At 41.3% G+C, this 18,443-nt stretch overlaps 1 protein-coding gene across 1 annotated transcript in view; it reads right to left on the minus strand.

Annotated features, from left to right (window-relative positions):
• LOC150056198 (cell division cycle-associated protein 7-like) overlaps positions 1-18,443 on the minus strand; it is a 196,897-nt gene that overhangs the window by 37,557 nt on the left and 140,897 nt on the right. Inside the window, exons 17-18 of the mRNA XM_090342621.1 lie at positions 16,422-16,538; positions 13,863-13,937 (exon numbers count right to left, since the gene is read on the minus strand). Of these exons, the coding sequence (XP_090198747.1) occupies positions 13,863-13,937; positions 16,422-16,538 (192 nt within the window). The remainder of the gene's footprint in view (positions 1-13,862; positions 13,938-16,421; positions 16,539-18,443) is intronic.

Genomic DNA, 18,443 nt, shown 5'->3' on the forward strand with positions numbered 1-18,443 from the left:
TATAACACACACGTAATTTAGTACTTTTTTTTTGCCAGTCCTGGGGCTTGAACTCAGGGCCTGGGCACTGTCCTTGAGTTTTCTCTAGGCTAGCACTCTACCACTTGAGCCATAACACCACTTCTGGCTTTTTCTGTGTATGTGATACCGAGGAATCAAACCCAGGGCTTCATACATGCTAGACTAGCACTCTACCACTAGGCCACACTCCTGGATTTTACCTTCTTTCTTTAATCATCCATCAGAACATTTTTTGAGAAGCCATTTTGTCCAAAGTGGCAGAAATCCAGGAAAAAAAATCAGAAGTAAAATTGGCTACTTTCAGCCAGGTGCCAATGGTTCATGCCTGTAGCCTAGTTACTCAGGAGGCTGAGATCGGAGGATCACACTTCAATGCTAGCCAGTCCAGAAAAGTCCCCATGAAAGTCTTATCCAGAAATAGTGAGCTAGAAAAAGGACAGAAAAATCCCCGTGAGACTCAGAATCCACTTGAGCTTTGTGCTAGCCTTGAACACAAAGAAGCACAGCACCAGGCCCTGAGTTCAAGGCCCACAACTGAACAACAACAACAAAAAATTGCTGATTTCAAGAAGCTCATCCTCACCAAATGCTGGTGGCTCACACCTGTAATCCTAGCTACTTAGGAGGCTAAGATCTGAGGATTGGGCAGGAAAGTCCATTAATCACCAGAAAATGAGAAGTAGAGATGTGCCTCAAAAGAGTTCAGGACCACACCTACACCTTCAGTTTAAGCCCCACAACCAACAACAACAACAACAAAACAAAACAAGAACCAAAACTCATAGTACATTTTTTTTTTGAAGGGATGCTCAGTGAAGGGACAGCTTAAGTGACAGAGTAGCTGTCTAGCAAGCATAAGGCCATGAATTGAAATCCCAGAAGTTCCACAAAATAAATACAAAAACAAAGTTTAAAGGATCACATCTTTCTCAGCTGTCCAGGAGGTGGAGATAGAAGGATCCTGGTTTTAGGTCAGTCCACCATCCCCACCTCCTAAAAAAATAAATAAAGCTTGTGAGACACCCTTCTCCCATCAAAGAAGTTAATCACAGTGACATATATCTTTAATTTGAGATACATAGGAGGTAGAGGTAGGAGAACGAAGCCTAGTGTCAACACTGGCTCAGAAATCCTGCCAAAATAATAATAACAATAATAATAACACATACACACGCACAAACCCAAGACCTAATTTAAATAGTAACTAAAGTACAAAGAATAGGGTATGTGGCTCAAGTGGTAGAGCACTTGCTAGTGACCTTGACTTCAAACCCTGTTTATACATACAACACACATGTACACATGAGACCTGAAAGAAGAGGGGCTATTTGAGAGGAAAGGTACCAGCTGGAGATCAAAGGACAAGAGAGGGTGATGGTGATAAATATGATCAAAATACATATACATGCGTGAAAATATTATGAAACCCAATTAACATATACTAGTACAAAATGAATGAAAAATGGGGGAAACTGACATAAAAAGAAGAAGCACTGGGCTAGGAATGTGGCTTAGTGGTAGAGTGCTTGCCTTGCATGTGTGAAGCCCAGGGTTGGACTCCTCAGTACTGAAAGTGGCTCTGTGGATCAAGTGGTAAAGTGCTAGCCTTGAGCAAGAGAAGCTCAGAGACTGTGCCCAGGCCCTGAGTTCAAGCCCCAGGACTGCCAAAAAAAAAGAAAAGCATCAAAAATTCTTACAGAATTTGGCCTTCAGATCCTAGGTTTTTCTTGGAAGGGTGGTCTTTTATTCCCAGTTTAATCTTGTTATTTGTGGCAGATCTGTTTAGTTGGTTTATGTCTTTCTGACCCATTTTGGCTATATTTATTTTATCTAGGAATGTACCCATTCCTGCCAGATTCTCCAATTTGTTGGCATAGAAACTTGTAAAGAATTCCCTTATAATAGTCTGAATTTTGCTTGACTCTGAATCTGTCATGAAGTTTCCTTCATCTGTGATTTTATTTATTTGGGTGGTTTCTCTTCTTAGTGAAGTTTACTAGAGGCCTGTCAATTTTGTTAATTTTTTTCAATAGAGCCAGCTTTTGGCTTTGTGGATTCTCTATATGAGTCTTTGAAGTCTCTAATTTATTTATTTCTGCTCTAATTTTTATTTCTTTCTGTCTGCTAGTTTTGTGTTTGTCTTGCTCCTGCTTTTTCTAGGAGCTTGAGGCTCATGATTAGAGCATATACAATAGAATTCTACTCTGCCATCAGAAAGAATGATATATACCATCTGTAAGGAAATGGAAAGACTTGGAAAAAATAAGTAAGCCTGACCCAGAGAAACTCAGGTTGCACTGGTTTCCCTCATTTGTGGGAGCTAGAATACATTTATAAATCTATAAGTAAACACACTGGGTGGTATGCAAGGGGTTATAAATGAATTAACTGAAGTATGGAGGGTAAAATAGTATAATTCAAAACCTAACAAAATAAGTACCAGGAAGTGGGTACTTATAAGAGGCAGGGAAAGGGTAGAAGGGTAGAAAAACGAACAAGGGAAAGGAGTAGAATGCAGGCAAAAATTCATTGTATATATCACCAAATTGAGAAACATAAGGGAAGGGGTGGATTGAAGGGGTAAAGATACTGAAGGGGCAACACAGACTAAGATGCATTGTATATGTAAACAGTTTTGTTATCTGGCAGAAAAAATTAAATACATCACCTAAAACTTAAGAGGAGCGAGGGAAGGGATGGGATGAGGGAGAATGTTGAAAGGGTTGACATTGATCAAGATGCATTGTATTCATAAACTGCTCTGTTGAATGGCAACTCCTTTGTTCAACTACTTAAAGATAACACAAATATTAAAGAAAAAAAGAAAAGCAAAGAAAGCAGCTTGTGATCCGGGAAGCTGGGGAGGTGGTGATGGCAAGCCATAAATGCTGGTAACAGATGTCACCACTCCCTGCTTGAACACCCCTTTTCAGCTTCTGCTGGGGTTCCAGGGGCAGCAACTTTGGCTGGGACTCCAGCGGCTAAAGAGATTGCTCATCAGCTCCTGCCGCACGAATGTGTTTGGTTTTAATAAGAGTGATCAATACCATCAGTTCCCCCTTTAAATGCTAATGAATGCTTTAACACAGCAGATGCAGACATACAGTACACTGCAGATTAAAATTAGGCACAAAATTAAATTGCTTACACATAGCAAAGGAGCCAGTTTGGACATCTTGATAATCAGCCACAACCAGCTGACAAGTCTTGAATTGTTCCGGCACCGACACAAAGCCTCTCCCAGCCTCCTCCAGAACAGGCAGCATCTGGTAGCTAATGTGCGGGCCTGGGGCCTTGGGCAGGAGCACGTCAACTAGAGCAGACATTCAGCAGCACTGTAGAGGGCAGGGTACTGGGATAGGAACTATTTAGATTCATTAAAAAGACAATCCTTGTGCATCCGAAAAGGAAGGCCAATTGTCTAGATTCTCTACATTTCCTAAAGGATTACTCTTGTGCACAAATCTTACCTCCCTCCTTCCTCCCTCCTTTCCTTCCTTCTTTCCTTCCTTCCTTCAATTCCTTCCTTCCCTTCTTTAGCCCTTTATTCACTCCTTCCTCCTTTCCTTCTTTTTTGGGGGAGATCTTAACCTGAGACTGTTGCTACTAATAGGTATCCTCACAGTTGGAAACTAATATAATCTATTTTTTGGTGTTGGGTATTGACACTAAGGCTTTGTGCATGCTAAGTCATTAAGCTACATCCCCAGCTCCTATTTCTTAAAATTTATTTTTGCGGGACTGGGAGTTTGGCCTAGTGATAGAGTGCTTGCCTGGCACACACAAAGACCCGGGTACCACATACATACAAAAAAGCCAGAAGTGGTGCTGTGGCTCAAGTGGTAGAGCTCTAGCCTTGAGAAAGTCCAAGGACAGTGCTCAGGCCCTGAGTTCAAGGCCCAGGGCTGGCAAAAAAAAGTTATTTTTGCAAGCTGTGTGTGGTGGCTCATGCCTGTAATCCTAGCTACTCAGGAGGCTGAGATCTGATGATCAAGGTTCAAAGCCAGCCCGAGTAGAAAAGGACCTGAGACGGGAAGTGGGGCTTGGCTCAAGGGTAAGGTGGTAGCCTTGAGCTGAAGAGCTCAGGGACAATGCCTAGGCCGAGTTTAAAACCCACGATTAATTTGATGAAAAAGGTCTCATTGATTCCTGCTCTGCTCTTGACATATTCATCTTTCTACCTGGCAAATCATTTTTGGTGAATAAGCATCATTTAGGGGAAAAAAGCCAGAAAGTATGCATATCCAACTCTTATTTCTTTACAACAAGAGGCAGACTGCAGACGTTCTTCTTTTGCTTTTCTTGGGCACACAGATGATGACAAGTATTTTTCCACAAGATATTACCAAGCGGTCAGTGCTGTAGGCTGTCAGGATAACTGCATTTGGTCACCAATTGTACTTAATAGAGCTGAGATTGTTGAAGTCATTTGGATCCTCAAGTCATGGTTCAAGCAAGCAAGACAGAGGAAAAGAGAAGGAAGCAAAGCACCTTTTAAACTAGAATCATCAACAACTCTCCAAAGAGCACATTTTAATAATTAAGGCCTTTTAATTCCTTTCATACTTCAATTCCTTTCAGAGTGCTTGAGTCAAAACTGTGCTCTACTACTTATGCAAACATTCTAATAGAAGAAAATACTGCATATTTGAAAAGTCTTATATTAAGAGAACAGACTTGGTATTAGTTGTTTTTTTTTTTGCCAATCATGGGTCTTGAGCTCAGGGCCTGAGCACTATCCTTGGACTTTTCTCAAGGCTAGAGCTCTACCACTTGAGCCACAGCACCACTTACAGCTTTTTTCTATGTATGTGGTAGCTAGTGAGGGATCGAACCTGGATCTTCGTGCATGTTAGGCAAGCACTATACCATTAGGCCAAACTCCCGGCCCCTTGTTTTGTTTTTTAGATTTACATGTATAGTGGCATACATCTGTCATTAAAGAACTGAGAAGGCTGAGATAGGCAGATTATGAGGCTTGGCTACAAAAGGAGACTCTGTCACAAAAGCCAATAACGGGGAGTAGTGACACATGCCTGTAACCTTAGTTATGTGGGAAGAAGAGATGAGAGAACTGGAGTTGATGGTCAGCCCAGGAAAAATTATTAATGAGATCTCATACCAACAAACCAGCCAGGCACGGTGGCTCATACTCAACTATGAGTGAGGTAAAGGTAGAAGGAAAGCAGTCTAAGGCCAGTACAGACCAAAAGCCCAACGCTCTGACTGAAAAATAACTAAATCAAAGAACTGGGATGTGGTTCAATTGGTTCAGTACCTGTTTATCAAGTGAAAGGCCCCGAGTTCAAACCCCAGTAATCCCCCAGTTCCTTCAACTCCCTTCTAAAAATAACAACATAAAACAATATGAAACATGAACATAGACATAGAGACAAGCTAATTGGGAAAAAGTCTGTAGCTGATGATAAATAAGCTTTGTGAGAAAGTCTCAGCAGAAGAGACTTAGAAAAATTAGGAGAAATTGACTTTCTGGGATGGAAACCACTACTTCATACTTAAGCAACTGCTTTGGATTTAACATTCTCACTGCTTTGCTTATAATTAATATAAGTGGCAAGCAAGACTGATCAAGTCAAGATGTCAAACCAATGTTTAGGTCATAATAGCTTATAAATTGTTAGTTCCTTTCCTATAACCTTGACTCAAACATAGCTTTCTCCATCAGTTCTAGGGCTGAAAACACAGGTAATACATACACCTTGGGTGGTTTCTACAGAGCTTAGAGAACTTGAGGACACTCGCTGTTTGGTGTTAGTGAATGCAGAAATGCATCTCAGAATAGTGAATGCTTACTGATTTCTCATAAAAAAGCTTGGTTGCCACCAACTTGCTGATTTGTAAAAGAGGAAGGGTTCTCCCTGTGATCCTAGCTACTCAGGAGGTTGCAGTTCTGAGGATTATAGTTCCAAGCCAGCCTGTGCAGTAAAATCCAAGAGATTCTTATCTCCAACTAACTAGTAAAAAGCCAGAAATGGGAGTAAAGCTCAGATGGTAGAGCACCAGCCTTGAGTGAAAAGGCTAAGGGACAAAGAGGCCAGAATTCTGAGTTCAAGCCCCAGTACTAACACACACAAAAAGAAAATGTAGGAAGGCTTTCACAGGCTGGATTCCAGTATTGCTGCCCTAACTGCAAGTGATCACCTCTTTATCACCTCCAGATGCTCAGTGCTGGCTGTTGCAAGGCTGGTATTTGCTGTTTTGTTCTAACAAGGATGTTGAGCCAGAAGCGGCTCACACATGTAATCCTAGCTACTCAGGAGGCTGAGATCTGAGTGAGGATCACGGTTCAAAGCCAGCCCAGGCAATACAAAGCCGTGAGACTCCTATATCCAATTAATCACTAGAAAACGGGAAGTGGGGCTGTGGCTCAAGGGTAGGGCAGTAGCCTTGAGCTGAGGATCTCGGGGACAGCACCCAGACCAGAGTTCAAGCCCCATGACCCTCCCCCCAAACAAAAACAAAAGCAAGGATTTGATCATTTTTAATGTGTCTGGCTTGTAGCTTGTGATGCAATTCTCTTGTTCTCTGTTTTCTTTTAGATTTTAGATTTCTGACACGGCAAAGGCCTTTGTATACTGCTGCTTTTCCTTTTCCTTCTCTTGTAAAATGTGAAGTCTAGAATGCTTAGGCCTCAGAAAAATGACCATGATCTCTAGGCATTTAGGTCATTGGTTTCTGATCAACATTTTTTTCTTCTTGTCTCCCCACGCCCTGTTTTTCCTTTTGTTGGTTGTGGGGCTTGAACTCAGGACCTAGGAGTTGTCCCTGAATTCTTTTGTTCAAGACCAGTGCTCTACTACTTCAAGGCACAGCTCCACTTCCAGTTTTGTGGTGGTGAACTGGAGAATCTCACAGACTTTCCTGCCCAGACTGGCTTTGAACTTCAGTCCTCAGATCTCAGTGTCCCGAATAGCTCTAAGATTATAGGCATTAGCCATTAGGGGCACACACTCCTCTCAGTTTTCATGACCATCAATTAGGTGTAAACAAGGATTTCATTTTGACATGTCCATGCATGCATACAATGTGCCTTGATCAGACTCCCTGTACCCCCACAGTCACTCTTTCATCCCTCCCTTCTCCCTTGCTGAAAAGCTTAATGAATGAGATCAGAATAACGTAATTACAATAGCCATTTTTTATTATAAAAAAATGACAAGCCAAATCAGTTCCATGATAAAAACACAGCTACCTTACTAAAATAAATACTACCTAGCAGGGCAGAGATGAGGTCGAGATGAGAAGGTACTTGGTTGGGCACAAAATTGAGGGAGGCATTAAAAAAAAAACAACAATCAACGTAAGTGATATTTGAATGCAATATTAAAAAATAAATCCAATGCAAAAAAATCATGAGGACAAGAGAAATACCAAGATTTTAAGACAGGGTCAATAACAGCGCCTTGCTAAGCCACACTAGAGCCTTAGCCAAAAGGAAAAAGAAATCACCAATACCGATCTTGTCTTTATCTTTGATTTCTCATAGACCTCACGTGCCTTGCCCCGGTCCCAGACCTGCTAAGCAGAACACCAGTGCTCAGGGTAACAAGATGGCCGAGCCTTAGTTTCCACAATGTGGATTCATGGAAGGCAGCATGGAGAATTGATTTCTAGTCTAGTTACCACCATTAAGGCAACCAACAACCATAATTTTGGGTCTGGTTTGGTTGACATCTCAATTAGAAAGTATTTCCCAATCCCCAAATTGAAAGAATTGTCTTTTTTCTTTTTTGTTAATTGAATTTGAAGACATCCAGCTGTCAAAATCCACTGCATGAATCAAAGAAACACACATCTAGTTCAAGGCATCAAAAGTTCCTCCGCCCTCGGAAGTTTCCTCTGGCTCTTTCTTTGCTGGTTTTGGCAGGAGAGGGCCTGTGGGGCTTCTTCTTGTATTCTACTTTGGTCCATCCTCCCTCACTCACTTTGCTCTCCTCCTCACTGGCTCTGGAGACTGGCTCTGGGTGCAAAGGCATCCCAGGAATGGTCCTGGGTGAGCGGCAATCATTAGGGCTTCTCTTTAAGTCAGGTGACTGGTGAGTACTGAATGTTGGTTGAGACACCTTGTAGAATTTCCCAGAATATCTTTCTCTTGATGGAGTGGAAAGCTGACTTTTCCCATCATACCTCCCTCTGGGGGAGGAATTGAGTGATACACTACCACGACCATACTTGTTCCTGCTTCGGTCTGAGTAGCGACCCCTCTCGGAAAAGCTATCAGTGTTGAGACTGGAAAAGCCACTGTCCCTGGAATTGAGCTGCAGGGAGGAGAAGTTTTTGGTCAGCCCATACTGAGTAGGAGAGGAGCTTCTGGATTGGTTGATAGGTGTGATCTGTTGATACTTCACGGGTACTTGGGTCCGCCTCACTGCAGCAGCATAGGAGCCCTGGTTAGCAAAGTATGGGAAGAAAGGTGACCCCAGGATGGGGTTGCTCTGGGAACGCTGCAGGGATGTGTTGGAGGCAATCTGGCGCAAGCGCAGCGTGTCTAACCACTGGCAGTCAGCACCTGCAGGAGAGAGGGGAGTGAGGTCTTCCGAGCCACACGGAGGCTGCCGGCCTCATTCATAAGCCTGGCTCGGGAATGCCAGGCTTCTTGGGATACTCCAAGCTCTTGCCTTCATAGAAATTCTAGGCTAGAAATAAAGATATTCCCTTTACTACTTAAAAACACAACAACGACAAAAACAAAAGACATGGTCATTGAGTCTATGGCATATGCTTGGTGTTTTTCCATGGGTTTTTCCTTATATTACGCCATTACTGTTCCAATAACATCAGGGAATTTTGTTGTTGTTTTTGTTGGTCTGGGGACATGAGCTCAGGGGCTGGGCACTTTCCCTGAGCTCTTTTGCTCAAGGCTAGTGCTCCATCACGTTGAACCACAACTCCACTTCCAGTTTGGGGCTAAGTTAATTGGAGAGTCTCTAGACTTTAATGTCAGGGCTGATTTTGAAGTACCATCATCAGGGTACAGGGATGAACCACCAGTGCCCAGCTTCAGGGAAATATAATGAACAATCTTCTATAAATGAGGAAGCTTAAGAGGCCAAGTTACTCGCCTGTGGTCACCCAGCCAACAATCACTTTGCATTGAAATCCTACATTCCTCTTATTTAGTTAGGTTGTAACTTCCAGAAATATTTTGCTTTTTAGGTGGAAGGGGCATGTATGATTTTTTCTGGCTGTACTTCAGGTGGAGCACACTGGCTGGTGAACATTTAGGACCTATCCAGTCCCTTGGGCAGGTCAGTCTTCAGGGTAAGGTACACGGAGGTGAAGCTCTCCAGCCTCAGGATACCAGCCCCCAAAAGTGATAAGTTAAACCTCTGGCTAACTTGTTTTCATACTTACCAAAGAAGCTCCTCATATGGCCTCATAGTTCTATTTTTCTCATGGGGGATAAAAGTGTACAGATCAGAAAATACATATTTTTGGTTTGTTTGGTGAGCATATTTCTCGTGGTAAAGAGGGAACCACATGAGCTTTTGCATACTTTCTTCTCCAATGTGTTTTCTAGTTTGTCAGAGCCCCACCAAGTAGTAGAGTTTCTGGACCTACACAACTGAGAGGCTTTCATGAATCTACCAAATAATGACCAGTTTGTCAGCCTGTCTGCTGACCTTCCTCTATGCTATTCTGTTTCTTTACGTGGGCTGTAATTACTGTCCCACTGTCCATTAGATGCATTTCAAGTTTTCTTTATCTTCTTTCTTTTCCTGCCTTGCCCTTACTAGTCCCTCCGTCTTTTTCTTCCTGCCTTTCCTTATCATTCCTGTCCTTCGATACATGAATGAAGCTCAGGACTCAGGGAATCCTAGTGATGTAATGGCTCTGTAGGCCTTCACAGAGCCATTTTGTCTAGCTCTGTTTGCTAGACATAGGAAAGAGTCTCATCTTTGTCTACAGAGAGTTTTGGAGATGAAATATGCAGACATTTTTATTTACCCATGCAATATAATCATTAATTTTTATCAGTTACCAGTCACCCAAATATTCTAGTTTACTCTAATATGCTCATAGATGTGTCTACCAGTTCAACTCTCCATAGAGTGTTATAGTCTTGTAAACATATAAGAAAGCAGTGATAGGTGAGAAGTCTGTGTCTACCCACCAGCCAGCACTATTTCCATGATGTGTATGTCAGAACCAATTCTGGTCAGCAACATACATGCAGTATGTAAGCACCAACTTACTCGAATCAGACCTGCTGCCAGGGTTACCCTCAGAATTGGGAAATACTGTCTGAATGGCAAGCTGTACTGCTTTCACTTCATCCTGGGGTTTGGTTCTACTCCACTGAATCGAATGGACATGTTTAGTGCTCTTGGGAGTTCTGACATCGCTCTGATAACAGAAAAGCGAACAGTAAATAAACAGGATCAAACAAATTATATACATCTACAAAATGAGAACAAAACAAGCCCAAGTTACGATCTCACTTTAATTAGCACATTATCATAATGCATTAGGTAAAATATTTTCAATAGCTGACCAAAATATGTGAATTTGATTAAGAGGAAAATTTTAGTCACTTATTCCCTAATGGATTATGGCATTTTATTTTTTTCTCCGCTCTCCTTCCTCCTCTTCTTCCCTTTCTTCTTGCTTCTTTTTTTCCCCTCTCTTTTCCTCTCTGTCTCTCTCTTTGTAGTTACTGGGGGTTAAATCCAGGTGTTACAAATGCTAAGCAGTACAAAAGCTACATCCCCATCCCATTAGTATTTCCTTTCTTAAAGAATTATATAACATGTTCTTTAGTAGGTTATTATACTTAATAACGCCATTGTCGTCTCTCAGAATTTGTAACATTTAGTGAATCTTAACTTACCTCTATGTATGATAAAAAGAATTGTGATAATAGAGACGGAAGATTGGCCTACTGGTAGAGTGCTTGCCTAGCATGCATGAAGCCTGAGTTTGATTCCCTGGTATCTCATATACAGAAAAAGCTGGACGTGGTGCTGTGGTTCAAGCAGTAGAGAGCTAGCCTGGAGAAAGCTCAAGGACAGTGCTCAGGCCCTGAGTTCAAGCCCCGGGACTGGCAAAAAGAGAAATGGAATATATCTTCTTCTTCTTCTTCTTCTTCTTCTTCTTCTTCTTCTTCTTCTTCTTCTTCTTCTTCTTCTTCTTCTTCTTCTTCTTTTATACTTAAAATAGTTTGGTTAAAAAAATCATCACTGCCTACATTTTTGCCCACAACTGTCTTTGGCCACAGAGTGATTCAGTGTGTGTTCTCTATAGGAAGATGTAGAGGGACAGGGTGCCAGTGAGAGGGATGGAGAGTAAGGAAATCAAGATCAGGAAAAGGAAAGGATACAAGATGAAGAAAGATACATTCTTGCCCTGAAATGTCCCCAAATAGTGTCGGTTAAAGTGTGCAGGGCTGAGGATGCAGCTCACTGCTAGAGCACTTGCTCAGCATTGTACTCGGCTTCCCTCCTCAGCATCCCCATCCCACCCCCACCCAAAAAGACCGGAATTCAGTTATAAAACAACACTTTTAAAAACTAGGAAGTGAGAAACACAGACGTAAGTGGTTTGTCAATATGTCTAAAGAAGATAAGGAAGGAAAGCAAGAGAACAAGCACAACACAGAAGCAGGCTAGAGTGTCTGCAGAGTTATCGGAGGCAGGCAGAGGTGAAAATCTGTTTCTTTTAACTATGGGTTGTGAGGACCAGTCAACAGATTTGCAGATGGTCTGGATGGTAAGAGCCTTAAGACCAACCAGCTTCCCTTGCACACAGAGGAGCTTGTGTCCTTTGCAACCTCTGGACAACTAATGCTACTTCTCAGGTGATTCGTCCCTGGCATCCTGTGGGTCCTGTGGTGAAGGTACATCCTTTCTGTGATCTGTATTGGCTTCATGGTGGCATAATGGAGGGGGTGTCAAAGGCTTGGAGCTCTAGTACTGAAGAGCAAAACCTCAAGAGCTCAGAAAGCCTTCCCAGTGTAGCAATTCCTGATGTCTTATTGAGGCTGACTTCCTGCATCTTATTGGGAAGTTACGAGCTGTGGGGGCCAGGCCCGAGTGGAAATTGTTTTCCAGCCAGAAGACACGGCTGTGATGGAGTGACCTGCACCTCTAGATTTTCTTTCACCTCTCCATATTCATTTCCCCTATTTGTAAAATACAGAAAACTGTCTTATCATCCAGTATTTGTGAGAGTCTACTTTCCTCTTACAGTTCCTGGTTTGTGGTATATCCCTGATAAATCATTCATGAACAAGTGAGTTCATGTCTTATGAATGGAGTTGCACATAAATATCTTCATGTGTCTTCTGTGCTCTGCTCACCCGATCCCCCACCCGCTCACATCCCCATCCTGCCAACCAGGACGATCTTGTTAATTTTCACGAAGGTATTAGCAATATGGAAATATACTTACAAAGAGACCAGGTAGAAAAAGTTCAGGGGAATTTTTTTTAAAGGGGAATCTTTTTTAATGACAATTTGAAATCTATCCTCTTAACGCCTCTTTAAGTGTAAAAATATTCTTAACTACATTGCACAGATAATCTTCTTGTTTGTCATCTTCTTGTTGGTCCATGGCTTAAAATGTCTCCATTTATAGGGCCAGGAGGATGGCTGAGTGGTAGAGTGCTTGCCTAACATGCATGAAGTCCTGAGTTGGATTCCTTGGTACCACATACACAGAAAAAGCCAAAAGTGGTACTGTGGCTGATGTGGTAGAGTGCTAGCCTTGAGAAAGCCAAAGGTCAATGCCTAGGCGCTGAGTTCAAGCCCCAGGACTGGCAATAAATAAATAAATGTAAATTAAAATGTACAGTATCACAATAAGGTACTTCAAAAAAGAGTATCCCCATTTACTTCCTATTGTGGTCTGAGTAAGTCCAAGCTCCCCCACTGGGGCACTGTGATCTGATCCTGCCCATTTGCCAAGTTTTGTCATTGTTCTCTTTTTTGCTCCCTTGTACTGAAGTTTAAACTCAGGACCTCACATTGGCTTGGCTGGTACTCCATTAGTTGAGTCATGTCTTTACCCTCCAGCTCAGCTATTTGCTGATTAATTGGAGGCTGAGTCTCAGACTTTTTCTGTCCTGCCTGACTCTAAACTATGATCCCCTGGATCTCAGTCTTCAGAACAGCTAGGATTATAGGCATGAACCATGAGCCCAGCTTTGTCAGCATACACTTGTACTTGCTACTGCTATTTACCATTCATCACTGACATGATTTAGTTATTCCTCATTTCACCTCATTGGAGTATGAGCCTTGAGGAGAGCAAACCTTTGCCCTCACCACAGAACAGTACCTGCCACCAGCCACTACTGAATTTAATGCCGTATGTTTTAAAAATAAAGTTTTATATCTTTCCATATCAAAAATATGCACTGACTGTTCATCTGGTTTTCATAACACACTTTCCAGATGGTGGGGACTCTGCTCTGATCTTTTGGCGAAGATGTGTTTCATTCACTTTTTGGCATTCCCAGTACCTAAATTATCATGTGGTGTGTGAAAGTCATGAATGTAGATTAGAGGTGTGGTTCAAATGAGAGAGCACTAGCTTAGCAAGCACAAGATCCTGAGTTTAAACCCCCTTATCAACAAAAACGAACAACAACAACCAGGAGTCTGAGTGAAGTGTCACCTGTCTCTACCAGAAAAGTTTATCTTGTTCTGTTCCTTTCCAACACATTGTTAGAGAATTTATATTGATCTCCCCATATTCATGTTGGCTATATAATTGGCTGTCCCAATAAATTCCAGTAATCTCTAAGAATTCAAGGGAGCAGATAAAAGTCAGTTTACACAGTGGTGGCGAAGCCAGCAGCCTTCTTCCCTGGTGCTTACCTCATAGGTTACTGTACACTCCACAGTCTGATCTTTTACCATTCCTACAATCCACTTCTCCATCACAAATGGTGGCTACAAAACAAAAGATAGGATGGTGTGGTACCACAAGACAGCCTGTTTTGTCATTGTGTGCTGTCCCCGAGCTCTTCAGCTCAAGGCTACCACCCTACCCTTGAGCCAAGCCCCATTTCTCATGTTCTAGAGGTTAATTGGAGATAAGAGTCTCAGGTCCTTTTGTGCCCCAGCTGGCTTTGAACCTTGATCCTCACATCTCAGCCTTCTGAGTAGCTAGGATTACAGGCATGCGTCACTGCATCTTTTTAAAGGCCAGTTATGCTGAGTACAATTTACAAATACAAGCAAAATAACAGATGATCATGAATCATGCTGGTTCACAACTCAGTGATATCTTGGGCTTTGCTTTTTGTAAGACATCGGCAAAACCAGTTTCCTGAATGAATGAATAAATGCTATGCATAGCCTGCTATGGCAGAGGGCAGGCCTCATTTGTTTGTTTATGTTTGTTTTTGAGACAGTCTTGCTATGTAGCCCACTCTGGCTTTGAACTCCCGCCTCTTGCGTCAGCCTCTTGAGTGCTGGGATAACAAAGATGTACCATGGGGGTTGACAGTCCACTCTTGTGGATATAATGTTTGCTATCACTCGGTCTCATCATTAGGTCATTTATTCATGCAGTTTGAAGCATCAGTAGACAAAGCCATAAGCATAGAAGAAGACCAAGAGCTATCCTTGAGTGCAGGCAGTGACTGCTGAAGTAACTCCAGCCATCATAGCTTTCCACTCTTTCAGGTGACCCTATGAAGCTGTATGTAAAATACATAGACACTGTAGTGATATTTACCCACAAAAAACCCAAAAAGGATGAGGTTGAGTGCTGGTGGCTCATACTTACAATCCTAACTATTTAGGAAGCTGAGATCTGATAATTATGGTTCAAAGTCAGCCCAGGCAGAAAAAAAAAAATCTAAAAGACTCTTATCTTCAATTAGCCAGCAAAATACCTCAAGATGGAGGTGTAGTTTGAGTGGTGGAGCATCAGGCTTAAGCAAAAAGGCCAAATGAGAATACAAGGCCTTGAATTCAAGCTCCAATACTAGCATGCACACAAAATAACAAACAGGATGAACAAGAGACCTATACCTATGGTCTCTGCTAATTTTAATTAACACAATCTCTGCTATTGCATTCTTTTCCCTTCTCTTGTTTAAGGCTGCCCAGGAATTGAGTAAAGAAAATGTGATAGAGATTTAACTGAGCATTTTGAAAAATGAATAAATTATGCTGGTTATTGTTCTTATTGGTGTTAAAAAGTTCTAAAAAGCTTGAAAGATCTACCCAATCCTGTTTTCCTGATAAGCCCTATGAATATTAGTAAATGATTTTACATATATGACAAATGATAGCCTTGTGGCTCAAGTGGTAGAATGCTAGCTCAAGAATAGTGCCCAAGCCCAGAGTTCAAGCCCTAGGACTCGCAAAAAAAAAAGATAAAGCCAAATCATAACCTTTATTCATAAATAATGCCATCAAAATAATATTCAGTTATGCAAAAGATTGCAACAATCAATATCGAATCAGTTGACTTGATGAATTCACTTGTATGTTTTTTAAAAAGAGCTTAGTGTTCAGCAATCTTACGCTGTGCAGAGAAGGCATTTACAAGTCTAATACCAGGCTTTGAAGCCTCATTTTACTTTCTACTCTGGGTTTTTCCTTCACTGCAACTAAAAACTCAGTGAACAGTGCATTAGAGTTGATGGTCATTTGAGGTGGCAATCACTGTCTGATATCACAGTTACCTGCCCGAAGTTACTGACCTTCTACTATTGATATTTTATATGAATTTTTTCATTATATTTGAAATAAACTTATTTTCTTTTTCCCTTCTGAGGAACATATCTGTCAGTCATTCTTTTGTGTTTCCATTGACCTGGGAGTGGTTACATGTTTTCTGATGACCCCAAGAATCCTAGGTGTAAACTCATAGAAGCCATTCATATTTCAACATCATCCCCTAAACAACCTTGTCAGGAGCTGTGGAGCAAGAGACAGAGGGTCAGCCTCAAACAGAAGTCAAACAAGAGCATGAGCTGAGTTCAAGCCCCAGGACCATCACAAAACAAAACCCATAAACCTAGCCTCATCTCCATGCTCCAAGAAAAGTCTTCCTCTGAAAAGTTTTCCAAAGTTTAAAACAATCCAAATGTGAAGTAAATATTGTAATAGGTTATATTTTCTTCCTTTTAACAAATGACAGAGTAAGCATAAAGAAATGTAGAAAGAAACTTAAAAAAAATGAAATGATCCTTTTTTTTTGCAGTGCTTTTTTAGTTCACACTGCATAAGTGGAATGTTAACAAAAAAAACTATTATCCTCTCAATCTGCTAAATAAAATGTGCCTTTCAACAGCCTGCTTGAGGCTGAGCTGATGTGAGCATGGACAAGCACAAAAGCACACTGCTGGGGTATTTTAATGTCTTTGTTTGATATCTGTGAATTCAAAAAAAGCTTTTGAGCTGTAAATAGAACCTTACCTTTGTCATCTTTAAAATCTCTGCATCAGGTAGGTTAGTGTTGAATGTCACATCTTTTATGTAGGTTATTGCAATTTCATCCCCATCCATCTCCATATACATTTTCCACTTACAGTCCTGGAATTAAAAGCAAAATTACAGAATTGAGAAAGTGAAACATTTTTTTTTTAGTCTCAATGTTTTATAACATACCAAGTATTCTGAATGAAATATTATGGGGATGTTTTTGTTTTCTTCTTCAATAAAAGGACATGAAATCAGATTCCATTGTATATCTAAATAATCCCCATATAATTGATGAGTTTTATTATAGGTGTTACAAGCTTAAAATCCTAAAGGGTTTAGGAAGAAAATAAAAAGTAAGTATAAGGTTTTAAGACAGAACCATTTAATTTACAAGCCAAACATAACAATTACTATTTTCTCATTGCTGCAAAGAAATGTAGTCTACTTATTTTTTAACTATGTGGCTTTCTTTGCCAGTACTTGGTCATGAACTTAGGGCTTTTTGCTCTCTTGAGCAGCTTTTTCTTATTCACAGCTAGTGTTCCACTGTTTGAGCCATGCTTCCAGCTCCAGCTTTTTGCTGCTTAATTGGAGACAAGAATCATTTAGATTTGCTGGCGTGGTGGCTCATGTCTGTAATTCTAGTTACTAAGGAGGCTGAGATCTGAGGATGGTAGTTCAAAGCCAGCTCAGGCATTAAAGTTTGAGAGTCTCTTATTTCCAATGAACCACCAGGGCGGTAGCCTTGAGGTGAAGAGCTCAGGGACAGTGTGCAGGCCCTATGACCCACACACAAAAAAGAATCATTTAGATTTGCCTGCCTCAGCTGGCTTTAAACCTTGATTCTCAGATGTCAAATTCCTGAGTAGCTAGGAATAAACATATAGGCCACAGTTACTTGGCTAGATATCCCTCTTTTTAAATTTATTTATTGTTATTGTAAAGGTGATTTACAGAGGGGTAAGAGTTACCTAAGTCAGGTAATGAGAGCATTTCTTTTCTTTTCTTTTTTATTGGTTGTGGGGTTTGAACTCCTGGGCATTGTCCCTAGGCTCTTTTGCTCAAGGCTAGCAATCTACCACTTTGAACCACAGCTTCACTTCCACTTTTTGAATGGTTATTTGGAAATAAGAGTCTCATGAAGACTTTTCTGCCCAAGCTGGCTTTGATCCTCAGATCTCAGCCTCTTCAGTAGCTAAGATTATAGACATGAGCTACCTGTGCCTGGTATAAATACATTTCTTTTTGAACAATGGCATCTCTTTCTTTGCTCTCTCCCTTTTTTTTTCCCTTTTTGTCCCAACCCACAAGTTGTGTAGTTCATTTTCAACATGATGTTTAATGAGTACTTCTGATGCATTTTAGATATCCCTCTTAATCTACATTTCATTTCTGTAGACTTTATGACATGGCCTCAGGTAACAGATCAATGTCTTTTTAATGGGGAGAAAAACAGCACTGTAACTGTGAGACACATGAAAGCAGCAACTGGGGAATGAAGGAAACAGCTAGAAGCTCTAGGGAGCTGAAGAGCAGTTTACCCAGAGGTAGGTCTATGAGGGGCTTGCACTAAATTTTCTTGCACTAAATTCTTTCAGTATTACGTATGAAACATATAGTAACAAAAATGCTGCAGTTCCAAGACAAATAAACCCATGTCTTCATACCTAGCTTGATTCATAGTCGGTCTTGCAGTTTTTGAAAAATGGAAGGTTTTTAAGTGATTAAGGATAAGAGATCAGGCACCTCACATGCTGAAACTAGAAAATGCCCCCATGAATGACTGTACACCTGGAATGCTTCCTAGAGCAAGCTCAGACAATTATCTGGGAAAAGGGCAACAAAGAGGCTGTTGAAATCACGTTGACTTCAACAGGAAGCTGGGAGATGATGTTCTGGGGCGCCTCTGGAGGAACTGTAGAAGCAGGCAGGGCTCATGTCTGAGGGGAGGGGCCCTCTTCCCAGCCACAATTCCAATAAGGGAAAACCAATTAATGCAGGAAAAGGTCTAGTCAA

Source organism: Megascapheus bottae, chromosome 12, assembly GCF_031878675.1.
Source record: "Megascapheus bottae isolate mThoBot1 chromosome 12, mThoBot2.hap1, whole genome shotgun sequence".
NCBI lineage: Eukaryota > Metazoa > Chordata > Mammalia > Rodentia > Geomyidae > Megascapheus > Megascapheus bottae.